At 42.8% G+C, this 16,483-nt stretch overlaps 1 protein-coding gene across 1 annotated transcript in view; it reads right to left on the bottom strand.

Moving 5' to 3' along the window:
* CR1 (complement C3b/C4b receptor 1 (Knops blood group)) overlaps positions 1–16,483 on the bottom strand; it is a 147,322-nt gene that overhangs the window by 7,441 nt on the left and 123,398 nt on the right. The window contains exons 39-46 of the mRNA XM_036343832.1: positions 12,594–12,763; positions 7,099–7,488; positions 5,485–5,673; positions 4,722–5,129; positions 3,942–4,118; positions 3,772–3,862; positions 3,402–3,478; positions 288–695 (exon numbers count right to left, since the gene is read on the bottom strand). Coding sequence (XP_036199725.1) covers positions 288–695; positions 3,402–3,478; positions 3,772–3,862; positions 3,942–4,118; positions 4,722–5,129; positions 5,485–5,673; positions 7,099–7,488; positions 12,594–12,763 — 1,910 coding nt within the window. The remainder of the gene's footprint in view (positions 1–287; positions 696–3,401; positions 3,479–3,771; positions 3,863–3,941; positions 4,119–4,721; positions 5,130–5,484; positions 5,674–7,098; positions 7,489–12,593; positions 12,764–16,483) is intronic.

Raw genomic sequence — 16,483 nt, 5'->3', positions numbered from 1 at the left:
ATAATCTTAAACATCTTAGCCAAGATCATAAAGCTCTAATTCATTACTGAATGTTGTCTGCTCTTTAGACTTCTTTAAACAGGTCCTCTCAGTATCCACCTTGAATATATTCTGGATACAAGAGCCATTCTCATAAAGCACATACACAACACACATGGAACACTGTTACAGATAAAAGCAATAGGATAGTAATCTGTGTCGCATTGACTTTTTCCATGAGTGTAGTTTTGGGCGGGAGATGAGAATAGTAAGTAAATACCTTATTTTTCCCCCATTGGGCTGTTTACCTTTCTCACAAACGGGTATTTGGGGATCCCAGGTGTCATTGGCTTTGCAACGAACCTCACTGCTGCCCTTCAAAGTAAATCCATCATCACATTTGAATGTCACACTGTCGTTGTAGACATATGGGGCTTCCTTGCCCGATATCTGGTATCCATTTTCAATGTAGGCATGTGAGCACTGAACAGCAGGGAGGGAAAGTTTACAGAGAGGAGCAGGGCCACTCCAGATGCCCCTCTCCTGACCATTGCTTGTACAACGGATGGTGCTCTCCCCGATGAGGTTGATTTCCACGCCTTTCTCTGGCCCAGGGCTACAGGAATAAGTGACTGTGGTTCCATATGGAAAGTCTTCTGAGGAACTCCCTGTGTGTGCCCCATTGTCGATAACAGGGGGCGGTGGGCAGGTGATTTCTGGAGAGATGAGAAGTGACTGTATCATTCTGTTTCAGTTTTAGACACCAAAGAAGAGAAAGGAAGTTGGTTATGAATCTGTTATTACCAAATTTCCTGGAGGATATGGGTGAGATTTGATGATATATGAGTTATATCAAAGCTCATTATGTGTGCAAAATTCAATTTAAATAGGTTCCATAGGAAATATTTTTTATAATTTATATCTTTGTTAAGTGTGAACATGTACACCAGTATTATACTGTGAGGCAGTAAAGACCAGTAGTAAATTATTAATTAAAATAAGAATTCTTTTTAAAATATACAACCTACACTAATAAAAGACAAACATGCAAATTGACCGTACCTTCACTATGCCTCAAGCCACACCACCAGCCAATCAGAGTGACTATATGCAAATTAACCCAACCAAGATGGCGGCCGGCAGCCATGGAGCTGGAGCAAGCAGGAGGCTTGGTTGCCCCAGTGATGGAGGAAGCCACGCTTCCCGCCTGCTGTGGCCAGCTCTGAGCTTCACTCAAGGCAACAAAGTTTCAATTTTAGAAGATAAATAAACCCCAGATACCTGCTTTTAGCTGGCCATGGCCACTGAGCTGGAGCAAGCAGGAAGCTTGGGTTGTCCCTGGCGATGGAGGAAGCCAGGCTTCCCGCCCGCCCGCCCTGGCTGGCTCTGAGCTCCACTCAAGGCTACAAACTTTCAATTATAGAAGGTAAATAAATCCCAGAACAAAAAAAAAAGAAAAAAAGGAGAGGCCGGGAGCTTCCATTGCTGGGGGGCTTGGCCAGCCTGAAAACGGCCCTCACCCCCTCACCCAGGCTGGCCAAACCTCCATGGGGTGAGGGTCCCCACCAGGGGGGGGTGTTGATCAGCCGGGGGGGGGGGCTTGACCAGCCTGCAAACAGCCATCAGCCCCTCACCCAGGCTGGCCAAGCACCCCAGTGGGAACCCCCACCCTGAAGGGGGTGTGGACAGCCTGAAAACAGCCATCAGCCCCTCACCCAGGCTGGCCAAACCTCCATGGGATGAGGGTCCCAACTGGGGGGGGGGGGGCTTGACCAGCCTGCAAACAGCCATCAGCCCCTCACCCAGGCTGGCCAGGCACCCCAGTGGGGACCCCCACCCTGAAGGGGGTGTGACCAGCTGCAAACACCCATCAGCCCTTCACCCAGGCTGGCCAAGCACCCCAGCAGGACCCCCACCCTGATCCGGGACACCAGCCAGGCCCCACCCATGCACCAGGCCTCTATCCTATATAATAAAAGGGTAATATGCAAACTGACCCTAACAGCAGAACGACTGGGAATGACTGGTCAATATGACACACACTGACCACCAGGGGGCGGATGCTCAATGCAGGGGCTGTCTCCTGGTGGTCAGTGTGCTCCCATAGGAGGAGCTTTGCTCAGCCACAAGACAGGCTGATGGCTGCCAGCACAGTAGTAGTGGCGGGAGCCTCTCCTGCCTCCTCAGCAGCACTAAGGATGTCCGACTGCAGCTTAGGTTTGCTCCCTGTTATTAAGTGGACATCCCCCGAGGGCTGCCAGGCTGCCAGAGGGATGTCTGACTGCCAGCTTGGGCCTGATCCCCCAGGGAGCGGGCCTAAGCCAACAGGTGGACATCCTCCCAGAGGTCCCAGACTGCAAGAGGACATAGGCCAGTGTACGAAGCTGCCTATTGTCTTCACTAGCAGAGAGGTGTGGACAAGGAACCCGGAAGGCTGATGACCCTTGAAACCCTGGCAAAGGTCAGAGCTGTGCACCCACTGTTAGTCCAGACAACCTTAGCTGAAGCAACTTCCCCATTTATTATTATGTAAATCCTTGCTAAAGGGCAAGTCTGCCTGTTACTGGAAATTGCCTGCCTAAGGGCTATGGGTGTATCCCAAACCAATAAAAGGTTGGCGAGGCCTGAGCACCAGTGGAAGTCCTTCCCCTTGAGTTGGATTTGCCCGCCTGGCCTCCCAATATTTCCAAATTATCTCTTGTCTTGTATCTTTCATTTGTGTGCAGCCCCTCTTCCAGATCCTGAACCCTGAATCACGCGGGACGTGGGGGGGAACAAACAAACAAATATTCAAATCTACCTAGGCTGGGCTGAGGGACCCCCCTGAGTGCACAAATTTTTGTGCACTGGGTCTCTAGTAGTTGAGTAAAAGGCACAGGAACATAGAATTGAGCTTCTTTTGCATGCCATTTTAGTGCTGAGGTGATACAGTAGTTTAGCCAAGAATATTTGTTGTTGATTGAGTATATACTTTGGTAGGCAATAACTTTGAAGTATGAAGTCTTATGCTGACTTTACAGATGAGGGGATAGAGTTACAGAGAAATTGCATAAACCACCCAATTTCAAATGAAGCAGTAGATACAGAATAAGATATCAGATCCCACATCAATATCCTTATCCCCCCCCACTAAACTACAGTGTATGCAAAATTAAACATGGTGGCTCATATACTCACTGCTTTCATCATCTTATACACTTAAATCACAAAAGAGGGACATTAACCGCAAACATTTAAATTAAGTGATTGCTATGCTTTGAAGTAGACAGAGGGGACAGTAGAAAGACAGAAAAACTGTTGACAAATTTAATGGAACAGCAGCTAATATTCTTATTCCCACAACATAGCCTAAAACAGAAATCTCCCAGGGCATGCAGAGGTATCACATTATCTCAGGTTCTCTGTTATTTTTTGCTACTCACTTTTACAAAGACGAATCTCCATAAACCAAGGAATGGTGCCTTGACACAGCTGATAAACACTCTCACCTAACCGGGACCTAGAGATAGAGTCGTGTCATTTTGCCGTCTAGTGACCATTAAACTGAGCAAGAGCTATTGGCTCAAAAGCAGACTCACCACGTTCAGGACAAGAAGCAATACGAACAGAATGCAGCCAGCATCAGCTCCATCACCCTTTGCACAGGAGTAGTTCCCATACATGGAAAACTAGCAAGATTAGCACTTCCATGGACACGGGCCAGGGAAGGGCTTTGAGGTAAACGCTTACACAGAGCTTGCAGTATGCGCTGATAAGCCAGACCCAGTTCAGGCTGAGCCAGCACTCACTCACCCTTCATCACAAGAAGATTTAACATCTGGTCTAATCAATTGATTCTGAGGTTTTTTGTAGAGATACTTTCCTATAGGTTCACACTCTGCCACTAAAAAAAAGAGACGAGGATGAGAGATCAACACAAGTAATCTCAAAACTACAAAACATCTGCATGCAAGTCCTGATACCTTTGCATTTGGGGACAGTGGGTGTCCACACCCCCTCAGAGGTGCAATGTATGGATTCTTCGCCCACCAGCACATAGCCAGGGTCACAGCTGTATTTTATGGATGTCCCAGGCTCAAAGCTCATCCTGCGTCGATCTTCCTTTTGCCCATGGAGGATTTCAGGAGGGGCTTGGCACTCTAAAGGGAAGAAAAACAATTTTATTGTCTAAACAACAGCAACAGGGAGAAACAGCCAAAGAAATGGGCATTAACACTGTAATTCCTCTCTGGTGGCAGCTGTATGATGCAGAAGGTATCTTACAGCCCAGTTTGGGGTAATTTTGGATCAGTGTCTCTCGATCTTTTCCTCTTCTTTGCACTTAGGCTGCTGCAGGTTTTGTTCAGTTTCCACTCGGTGCTTTACCTCCTCTCATTTCTTCCTTTCTTAAGGAATCACCTCATATGCTCTCAATGGGAGATTCTCATATACCCATGGAATGGGGGCTTGGATGACTTCCCTTTTAAGAAATCAGTATTAGGACAAACAAACATTTTTCCCATAAAGAAATAGGCAACTTAGTGGTTCCTAGTGTTATTTTTCCCAAGGACACTTCTACAAAATGAACAAATGGTGGGTGTAGTGTTAAAAACGCCTTCTACATAATTTGAAAACACTATACATATTGAAGAATTGAAGCGACTACAAACTGAAAAATAACCTGCTTACACCCCAAATCCCTACCTATAATTCTTAGAAAAGAAGAAATTAGTAGAACCTTTTCTTGGTCCTGGAACACTCACCCTTTTCACAGACAGGTGCAGAGGGCTCCCATGTGCCTTGGGCACTGCACCTTATTCTCTCGCTACCTTTCAAGGTGAAGCCCAACAAGCAATCAAATACCACAGTGTCATTATATGAATATTGATCTTTCTTCCCAGACAATGTTTGGCCTCTTAGGATCTGGGGAGGTGGACAGTGAATTCCAGGAGGAGAAAGTTCGCAGCGTGGGGCAGGACCACTCCAGATCCCAGTCTTCTGACTGTCAGTGGTGCAATGGATAGTGTCCTTCCCAATCAGGATGAAGTCCACTCCTCTCTCTGGGCCCGGGTCACAAGTGTAAGTGACTGTGCTTCCGAATGAAACGTTCACTGAAGGGTTGCCTGTATGCCTTCCATTGAGAATAGGAGGAGGTGGTGGGCAAAGGATTTCTAGAGAAATTAGAGAGAAATGACAAGGTTGCAGCTGTACTACACACAAGAAAGCCTCAGACTTGATGCCACTCTCATCTCAGGGTCCTAGGATATATGAATCGCTGATGAACCATCAAGGCAGCTATCTCTTTATATAAAAGCCTAAATGAACGTTATGACTGAACAACCGGAATGATCTGAATGACTGGTCACTAGGACCGGTCCGACGACTTGCAGGCCCCTTTATCTGCCCATTGAGCAGTGGTCCTGGAGCATCACACTGTGCCTCTATGGAAACAAACCAAAGATGCTCAAAGCATGGCAAATTACAGAATAGCCTAATTTCTGAAAATTGATTATAAATTTGGGGTACCTTCACATTGTGGAATGACTGCACTCCAGTTTCCTGAAGACAAACAACGAATGGTCGTTTCTCCAACAAGCAAGTAGCCAGGTTCACAGCTGTAAGTCACAGACAGTCCAGGGACAAAGAGGCTGACATTCTCTGCTGTGTGATGTCCATTGGGGATCATGGGAAGTGGTGGACACTCCAGGGGGAAATCTTTACACACACACATTAGAACAAAAGGCCATCAGATGATACATCCCTCACAATCTAGACTTTGACATAGTACATTCATCCAGCTAAATGACACATTATCTGTGGTAACCAGTCATCATGAATTTCAACTCAATCTTTAAAACAAGTGTGATGTAATATCCATTTTATACACCATATAGCTCATTATTTTCCATTTTTAGTTACACTTTATGATTTATTTTGTGAAAAATTTCATTTACCAAAAAATAGTTTATTTTCACAATTATTCTCATGCTACCCGTAAGGCTATTTTCTGCTTCAAAAATAACTATTATTAGGGCTTATCCTGCTAGATATTATTAATATAGTTTTATGGGATCCTCTATGTGATACATATATATTTACATTGTGAGTATATGTGTACTCACATCTTATTTTATGCGAATTATTAGTTTAATACTGTGTTTATTATATCTTTCCATGTTAATACATATAGGTCTACCTAAGTCTTTCTAATGGCTTAATTATGTTCTATAGTCACCTCATATTGTGATTATCTTCAGATCTTATGCACCTCAAAGGTTATATATCTATTTATAAACACATAGATAGAATCATATTTTTCTAATAGTTTTTTTAGTTCGTTAATTGATTTAGAATAAATTGATATTGTTCTTCATTAATAGCTAATTTTGATGGTAAATGTTTGTTAAATATTACAGTCCCTGTAATTGAATGATTGGAATTCAGATTTATTTGAGCAACAACATAAACCTAAGTAAATAAAAATACGAGAACTTACAGTAATTCTAACTTTATTTTTCTGCTTTCTCACTTGTTATTTTTATTCTTAACTTTACTTTTAGTGCTGACACTATTACAGCCATCCCCATTTTACCTATAAAGTTATTTGATTTGAAACACTGTGTTTGAGGAGATGACTTGGTAGAATAGTGCATCACTTCAGAAAGTGTTTATAGAGATCTCAGAACAGGCATCATTTCTGCCAGATTGTATTAGCACCTATTTACAAACGAGTTTAATATCCATTGGGTGTATTTTTTCTAATAGGCCTCACATTTTTTCTCATTTTAACATCAATTTAGATATATAGTTTAAAACCACACAATTCACACAGCACCCCCTATCTTGTGGAACTTATTCAATTCAGTTATTAGGTATATTCAGTTATTTTTTCCAATCATACTTTAAAATTCTTTGTTCTATTGATGTTTGTTGAATGAACATTTATATCCTTCAGGACTAATGCCCCCCCCACCAAACAAAACAGGGAAATATACCTTTCACCCTTTGCCATGCTTCCTCCCTCACCCCTACCCTTTACACACCCACACTGCTCTTAGTTCAGAATGATACAAAACCCGACCTGCACAGAAATGCAATGGTCCACCCTCCCGATTCAGGTTGAGTTTCTCTCTTACTCACCACTCTCACAGGTTGGTAGTGGTGTCGGCCCCCACCTTCTATTTGCTTGGCACCAAACGGTCTTGCTTCCTTTCATGGTGAAGTTGGCATCACAGGTAAAGGTCACAGAATCACCATGTCTGTATGGTGGTCTAGATCTTTTATCTTTGTGTCCCCCTGCCACTACGGGCTCAGAGCAAATAGATCTTCTGTTGTAATATTCACATATAGGAGCAGGTTTATCCCAGATTCCTTTCACTTGGTCTCGGCTTATACAAAAAAGATTCTTTTCTCCAATGATGCGGTAGCTAGGGGGACAACTGTACCTCACCAAAGTGTTAAGAGGTATGGAGCCAGAAGCATAACTATTCCAACCATTTCGGATAGGAGGAGGAGGGTCACAAAAAACCCCTGAAAAATAGAAAAGGAAATATGTGCTGATATTGATTATGACAAGAAAAAGATTCAGATGTAGATTAAAGCTCCAAATATAGTTTATGTCACCTTATCAGAAACAGACTTAGAAATTTGTATAATTTATTTCTTAGGGACTCAGAGTCCCTACTTACCCCCAAGCTCCTAAATTCTTACCTTTCTTTTGCTGCTCAGCAAACAAATCAATACAGGACTTAAAAGTACCATCTTGACCAAACAATGACAATGAAAGAGAATTTATTAAATAATTCTGAGTCTCATCAATTTTAATAAAACTGAAGGCAAACAGCTGTGAAAATAATATGTTAACAACATGCTAATCACATGTGGGGAGGTACCATGGAGTTAATGAAATATGGACTCAGACCTGGTCTCAGATTCCCACTGTCATTGAATAGCTGAGTGACCGTAGGCAAGTCTTACCCTCTCTAAGCCTCAGTTTCCCAGTCTACTGTATAAATTAAGCTACTTCATAAGGTTGTAATGAGAATCCAGAGAGATAAAAGTACCGAAATGAAGAACAATCACTGAAACATACAAAGTATTTGATGTCTATTTCAAACATACAATGGGGGCTACAAGTGGTGAAAGTACATTCTGCTCCTCTACTAAAGGGACTGCAGCCTCACTACAGTCATTTGTCATCCTTTGATGCTAAGCCCCTTTGAAAAAGCCACAGGAAGAGAGCAAGAGTTTGGAAGAATGACCTGATATCCTTTAATCGGAATACCAAACCACTATCTGTCTTTCTCTTCCTCTTCTCATAACGACAATGTATCTGTACAACCAAAAGTCTCATTTTATCTATGGATCACCAGATTTCCAGCCCAACTCACCCTTCAAGCACCTGGGTGGTGGAGGATTCCATTTATTGTTTGGTCGGAACCATGTGTTTGATGGTGAAGCCAGGCTTACACTTAAACATCACAGTATCATTTAAGGAGGATGAATGCCTATACTCAGACTCCATAATTCCATTTTCAACTTCTGGAATTGGGCATCATTTCCTTTCGGTACCTCATTCTTCATCCCCTGCCCTTCATTCATTTGGTTACCAAATTTTAGTGACTGAATTCCCCAAATCTCCAAACCAACCATGTCATCACTGCTGTAATCTCTCACTGGATCACTGAGTAACAAAATTTCCCTTTCTAACTCTGGTGTCCCTTGGTCTTCATCTTCTATGCACATCTACCACTGCACACGTTATCTTTCAGAAGCACAAATGCGATCATGCCACCACCTACATTTAAAAATCTTACAATGACTTACCATAGTTGATTGAAAAAAAAAAGTCATGGCCTGTCACGGTTAAGATCCAATCTACTTAATCAACTACTATTCCTCACCACACACCTCATACTGCAACCACACCGAATTTTTCTATTTTCCACAGATGTGTTCTTTCATACCTTCATACCTCTACCTATAATGCCTGGATTTCCACAATTCTTTTAGATAGCATTTATTATGTACTTCTCTATGATATCATAGAAATTTATCTCTATGAATAAATGAAATCATATCATAGTACGGTATTTGTTTAAAGTTGGTCTTTACAATTACTAAAGGAATTCTTTACAAGAAGGGACCAATAGACTTTTATAGTTCTCTCCAAGTCCATCATCTAGCTTAAAGCTTCAAACCTATTAGTTACTCAAAAATATCTCTTGAATTAAATGGGGTAAGAATGAAGTGAAAACTAATATTCCTTGCATACTAACTTACAACTCACTCTAACACAGTACAGAGAGCACAGAGCAAGTTCATGGAGATTACAGGTAAATAGAGTTGGCCAACTGTGAAAATTTAACCTCAACACTCAATGCCCTTAGGAGTAAAAGAGAACATGCAGAACCCAGGATCCTTTTCATTAAGATAATTTACTAGCTTGCTGGTTATTTATCATGAATACAACAGGTTAGCTCACAGAGATACACTAATAGACCCAAAGATGTCCCTATTTTAGAATACTCATGTTTACAGTATTGCTGAGCATCTGACCACTTGGAGGTCTCTAGACAGGTGGTAAAGAACGACTTTTTTATATACCCAGGAAGGCACTCAGATTCCCAAGATGTCCCAACAGCAAACTCAGACTGATCACGCTGAACTTTAGGCTTAACAACAGGATACTTTGGCAGGAACTTACCCTGACCTAGACACAAAGACCACAGGAATGTCAAAGAAAGAGAGGCTAAACCTTGCACTCTGCCTCTGCTTTGTCACTAATTTTCCTGAAAACTTTAATCTTTAGAAAATAAACAAACAAAAAAATGGGTAGCAAGCATTTCTGGGACAAAAATACATATCTTGCAGTTAGGGGTGCAAATACAGAGAAATAAGCTCAGAAGTGCGAAGACATTTTAGGATAAACTTTAGAGACTTTAGGAAGAGATGGAGGAAGTCATGTTTCATAAAGTTCCACAAAGACCCTGGAGTAGTTTCATCTTCCTACAATGTAATAAATAAAATGTAAAACCTTATAAATAAAAAGTTTTCTGGGCTAGCTCAGGAAACTAAAGAATATCAGAGACCTTATAAGCTCTGCACATGTATGATTCTCGAAAATTACTTTAATGAATTCACATTACTATCTTAGTCATTTAAGCTTTAGGTCATAGTATTAAAGTGTTTATGATTCTTTATTATTGTATCCCATTAACTAGAATGGGGAAGAGACTCAATCTTGATTCTAGAATTGTTGCATAAAGACTTCATTTTTTTAACATGTATTTTGAATCAAATCTGAAATCAGCCAATTTCCTATTTTCATGGGCAATAGGATTGAAGATATATTTTATCCTCATTAAAATAAAAACTAATCTTATATATGTTTTGGAAAAATTCTTGATCATTAGCTCTGGTATTACTGGTTTCCCACTCCCCTTTACTTTTTCTGTTTTTTGTTTTGTTTGTTTTTTTAAGCAACTCTCCCACGGTGAAACTCTTTCTGGGGTGGTCTGCATACCATGGCTACTCTACATTAGGTATAAAATATTGGCTTTTTCTCCTTAACTCAGGATACACCCAAAGAGTAATTCCAGTTTCATAACTCTCCACAGAGTTGCCGGAGACCTTCACTGAGATTGCTCTGACACTCAGCTTCTTCTTTTCCAGTTTTGATTTTTCCTCCTCCTTTCCATAAATATTGAGCCTAAGAGCACTTCCTCATAACTGCCTTACACACCATCTCTGTCTCAGCATTTCCTTTCTGGCAACCTAACATGTGACCACCACAATCAGGCTGTGGAGCAGAGGGTGCTTCTCCATTTCCAGCTATAGATGGTCCGGTGACTCCCAGGATTGTTCTAGCAAGGACAGGTTCATGAACTGCAGAACGTGAGGGCAATTCTGCCTGGAATGCTTACACTGGCAGGAACTTTTTAACGCTGTTGCAATCACCATTTCCTCATTTACTTTCTCTCCATAAGCATCTGAGGATTTTGGAGTTACGTGGTAAATTTATATCTTAGTCTATCTACTGCCCATGTTACCATCCACCAGTCATTTGTTCATTAAATGCTGCCAGAGAATCCTCCTCCATCCCTCCAGAGCATCCCTCCTGGGTTATAACAGGGTAGTATTATGGTTTGGTTAGTGTCTGCCACTCCCAGTACATTTTAGCAAATATCTACTGATTGCCTACTGTCTGCCTGCATCCAACAGTGGGCAAAACACAGTCCCTGCTTATATTCCAGTGTGTGTGTGTGTGTGTGTGTGTGTGTGTGCATGAACCCACAATAAAAAAACATGAAATAAGGATCATGAAAATAGGAATGGTTTGTTATTGTTCATCAGTGTGTCCTCGGGACCAGCACAGGACATGGCACATGCAAGGCAACTATTTGTAGGATGATGGCTGCTTAGGACAGAATGCAGCGTTCAAATTGTTTATATGATAGAATTCTAAAAATAGAAACACAAGAGGATATAAAGACAGAAGGACATAGACCCAAGTGTTAAAAATTACTGTCTGTTGATTGTGTATGTTTGATACGATAAGCATGCTTTCTGTGGCATATATATTTTAAATTGCATATCCCATTCAGTAAAACACCAAATAAACCCAGTGGATGGGCTGTCAGCTGTATTTTTGAGCTGTAGGGGAAAAGCAGATTAGCATTTCTTAGGGTGGTCATTTCTCATTGGTTGGCTGCCAGTGTTTTCTTAGGTGGTTTTGCATCTCCCCTCATATAGGACCCAACACGATGGGGAAAAAAGAAAAAGAAGAAACAATTCCAAGAAGACATTTGGTAATAGAATAGTGTACTGTCTATAATTGATAGGAACAAAAACATGACTCCATGCCCCCCACCCCCTAAAAAAAAGGAAGAAAGAAAATCAAAACAAAACCCCGCCCGATATTGGCTAACAACCAATCTATTTGAGTGCAAAAAGCACTGCGCGCCCTTCCAAAACCCACTGAACCAGGGAACCCAGGCTTCTTCCCTGCAGCGCCCCCCGCCCAACACGCGCTCCCGGCGCCCATACAAAGCCAGCAGGGAGCTTCCCGGCCCCACACCCTGCGCCGCTGCTCTGGGCACTTCCACCAAACACACTGCGGACAACGCCACACCCGCCCGGGACCCCCAGCCCACGCCAGGGGGGCACAACAGCCCGCTCACCCAGGCGTCCCCCGGCCCAGGGAGGGGCTCAGCATCAACCTCGGGCACCAGAGCACTCGGGGGAGCCCGCACCCGGAGCACGTGCCCGCGCGGCTCGTCCTGATTGATCCAGGCCCCAGACACCTGCAGCCTTTGCCAGGGACGCAGCTTCCTTACCCGGGACACTCTGGGGCGCCCAGCGCCCGCCGCGGCTTAGAGACACCACCAGGCAGCCTTCGCCACCCGCACTGCGGCTCCCCCCCACGCCCCCCTCCTAGATCCGCGCGCAGAAAGATCAGGGCATCTCCGGCCACGCTGTCACCCCGGGTTGACCCAGTCCTGAGCCTCCTCCCGACCCACCAAACGAAGCCCCGCTCCTCCCCCTCCCCGCCCCCGCCCTCGGCTGAGGACGGCCTGGGGCTCCCCGACCCGCTCCAGTTCGCCCCGGAGCGCACACCCTCTCCAGGCTCCTACCGAAGGATGTGGGCAACTGGAGCACTAGAGCCACCAAAAGGACCCCAACGAAGCTCCAAGAGGAGAAGGGGCTCTCAGGGCGCCGGGGAGGTGTGGTTCGCGTCCCGCCAAAAGCCGTCATTGTCGGGGAGATCAGTGGGAATCCCGAGGGAGCCAAGGAGCAGGTGCCTCATTAAGTTATAGGATGCAGCAAAACCCAGATTCAGTTCCAGGTGCCGCCCCACAAGTGGGCGTGTCCTGGGCGGGCGCCAGGGCCAATCGGCAGCCTGCAAGGAGGGGTCTGGGCGAGGGGTGGTGTGCAGGCCTGGAAGGGGAAGGACAGCCCTGGGTGGGTTTGGCCTCTGCACTCCCCACACCTAATGTAAATGACTCTTGTCCCTTACTCTCCTGAGAGGACCCCTGGGAAGGAAAAATATTCAACAACCCTGTGCCATTAAGCATATTAAGCCTCAACTCTATGGGGCCCATGACCTTGCAGAACTAAATGTTTCGTTTCATTGAAGAGGAAATGTACCTGCATGAAAAAGTAAGAATAAGGGTGTATTGAGTGGCAAATTCTTGGGAGCAATGAATGTCAGTAGAGTTAGAATGGGTAGGAATTGGTTAGAACGTTAGATGAAGTAGAAAAATAGAGCTTTTCTGCTGAAACAATCTCTCAATGCCGGAAAATTGAGAACGAGCAAGATTTATTTGTAGGTTTGTAGGGTTGTGAGTTAACCTTGTGTGAATAGTCAAAGGAGGGGGGAAAACCAGTAACATGATGGGTAGTAAAAAGAAAACAAAAGTTGACATTTTCTTCCCATTAGTTGTTGCCAAAGAAGAAAAATATCACCCAATGTGAGTAAAATTTTGAGGGAACAAGCGTCCCCAAACCTTTAATTTTAAACCTCAGTTTTATAAATGTGAAACGTTTTAAATTGGAAATGGATTTTAAACCACCAGTTCCATTTAGAGCTTATCCTAAAGAAATCATGAGCACTGTGAGCAAAGGTGTATGTATAATTTGGAAGAAATATAAACCTTAAGTGTCTAGTAATAGTGTTAAGGAATTGATGCTTGGTAGCATTTTAGGGTGGAATTCAATGTAGCAAGCAGTGTAAAACACTATCACTGTGAGAAACTAGAAGATATTCATAAATGAAAAGCAGAATTCAAATCAGTGTATACCTTTTGGTATTTCTTTTATTGAAAAAAAGGAGTATATTTATGCACAGAAAAAGGGATTAGTTGGAAATATACCACAATTATATTTCATTTTCTTTGTGATTTTCAGTTTTCTGTATTGACTGGCCTTGTGTTACATTTGGATTCAGGTAAAGAAATTTGTTTTTAACCATCCAATATATATATCAACATCTATTTTGTTCATACAATGGTGGGGATTGAACCTGTACTGCTCCAGGTTAAAGAATGAGATGTTGGTGAGGAAATGGAAGCAACCCGTACAAACCTGCTTCTTCTGGAATTACAAAACTTCATATACATTTACACAATTCTGCATCTGAGATGGACTGGAGGCTTCTGGGTTCCACAAACCATGGAATTTCCTCTTTCTCTCAGACCAACGTAATTAATATATGGATTATTGGCCAAGCATGTAAGACACTATGTGTGGAGATGATTATAAAATGAACACCAAAATATCTTGGGTTATTAAATCTAGATATCCCATGATGAGACAGATTAAAGGAGGTATAATTAAGGAGACAGTGAATAAGAAACTCAATTATGAGGAATTATCATTTCTCTTCATTCAGTGTAAAAGAATTATACTGGTAGTTTAGTAGCTTAATGTTGTCACTTATTCAAACAGAGAATCTATTCTCTACAACCACTAGTACACTATGTTCTATGTCAATTATATCTCAATAAAGGTGAGGAAAACCTTTCCCATCTATTTGGGGCTTGGAAGTAAGTTGTTTTTAATTGTGAGAATATTCAAAAGGTAGGGGGGAAATATGGTGAATTTCTTAGTTACAGGTACTAGATTAGATTCAGAACCAGAAGTTGCTTTCAGTCAATGAAATTTCTACACCTGATGTTCCAAAAGCATTCTAAATATAACTTAAAATTTTCACATCTATTGCTTCAACTTATTTTGAGTTGACTCATCTCAGGATATGTCCCAAGCCTTGTTCCCTATTTTTATGGACAAGCTGTATGAGTCAGGAATAGAGTTTCGTTGCTTTTTCTCCTGTGCCCAGACAGTCCTAGGCCTGCTGGAGCTGTATAATAAATATGTGTTAAGTACTGAGTGAAACAAACAGGTGTAGAAGTCAAGTGCGTTTAACATGTCTCATTCAATGCTTCACTCTATGGGTTTACCAAATGCAAAAATTCAGAGAGATTTTGATTTTGATCATTTTAGACGCTAAACACAAAACTGGATTTGTCTCTTTTAAAAATAAGATATGAATTGTCTGCACTGAAAAGCTTTCTTAATCAGGCAGACAAGCTGACCTATGAGGTGGAGCTAATGTTTGTCCCTTAGCATTGAGATCATTTTAGTGACTGAGTTCAAAGGAGAATATTGACCGTGAACTTCCTAAGGTCCTCACAGGAAAAAAGCAGAGAGAGGGTTAAGGCTTTGAGGGAAGTAGGGGAGTAAAAACGAGTGGTTCTGCCCTGGCTGGCATGGTTCTGTGGTTAGAGCAGCAGCCTACCAACCCAAGGGTCGGGGGTTCAACTCCGATCAAGGGCCTGTACCTGGGTTGCAGGTTCCCCACTCCAGTTGGGTTGGGGTATGTACAGGAGGCAACTGATTGATGTGGCATTCTCTCATCAATGTTTCTCTATCTCCCTTCTCTCCCACGCCCCCCCCCCCCACTAAAATCAATGGGAAAATTCTCCAGTGAGGATTAATAACAAAAAAACTAGTGGTTCCTCTAACTCCCCCTAAAGATTTTTTTCAAAAGGCTAAAGAGAAAAGGAGAAGAGAGTGGTGAATGTGCAGGAATACCCAGGTTTTGAGCTGTGTGGCAGATCCCTTTTAGGGCTTTATGAATTGTGGTATGATGTAGTTGGTATGTGGGGATGTTATGAGAGTCCGACTTCTTTAAAAGAAAACAATGTTAGATGATTCTTTGCCGCCTACATTAGTATATTTACATGATGCTTTTCAGAGGTGGGGTAGCAGCATGAATGCCCCTGAGAATGCCCTCAGAAAAGGCCTTCGACTGTCCCGGTGAATGACACAGGAGGGGTTTGTGGAAACCTGAGAGAGTGGCTGGCTGAACAGAGGATGAGCCCTGCTTCTGAGACTGGCCCTGAGAGCGATGCCTTCTCTATCTGCACCTGGTAAGCACCTGCCAGCCAATAGCTGTTACCAGCCAGAGCCTTGCTGTGGTAGGCCACACCCAAGCAGGCCTTTTGAAGGCAGCCAAATACAGAAAGGAGGGCATTTCTCAGAAGGAGCACGTTTTCATTTTGTTTCCTCTTGTTGTGGAAGGCTCTAAAAAGTAGATATATTGCAAACCATATTTCCTAAGAGAGTTTCAATACTAAAAGCTTTTATTTCTTTCTTATAATGGAAGAGACAAGATTTCATTGAAGCATTATCATTTAAAATTAACTTATATCTCACATCTAAGTGTACAAAATAAACGTTAGATTAACATTGGAAATGGCTTTGGAAAATAATTGTTTCAGCTGCTACTTTTCAGTTGAAAAAATGTGAGGCAAGAAGTTAACAGAAGCCCAACGGGTATGGCTCAGTGGTTGAGTGTCCACCCATGAACCAGGAGGACACGGTTTGATTCCCTGTCAGGGCATATACCCAGGTTTTGGGCTCAATCCCCAGTGGGGGGCATGCAGGAGGCAACTGATCAATGATTCTTTCTCAGTATTAATGTTTCTCTTTCGCTCTCTTCCTCTCGCTTCCCCTCTCTGAA

Source organism: Myotis myotis, unplaced genomic scaffold (genome assembly GCF_014108235.1).
Source record: "Myotis myotis isolate mMyoMyo1 unplaced genomic scaffold, mMyoMyo1.p scaffold_m19_p_18, whole genome shotgun sequence".
NCBI classification, from domain to species: domain Eukaryota; kingdom Metazoa; phylum Chordata; class Mammalia; order Chiroptera; family Vespertilionidae; genus Myotis; species Myotis myotis.
The sequence above is the reverse complement of the archived record's forward strand: the minus strand, read 5'-3'. Positions and strand labels throughout refer to the sequence as shown.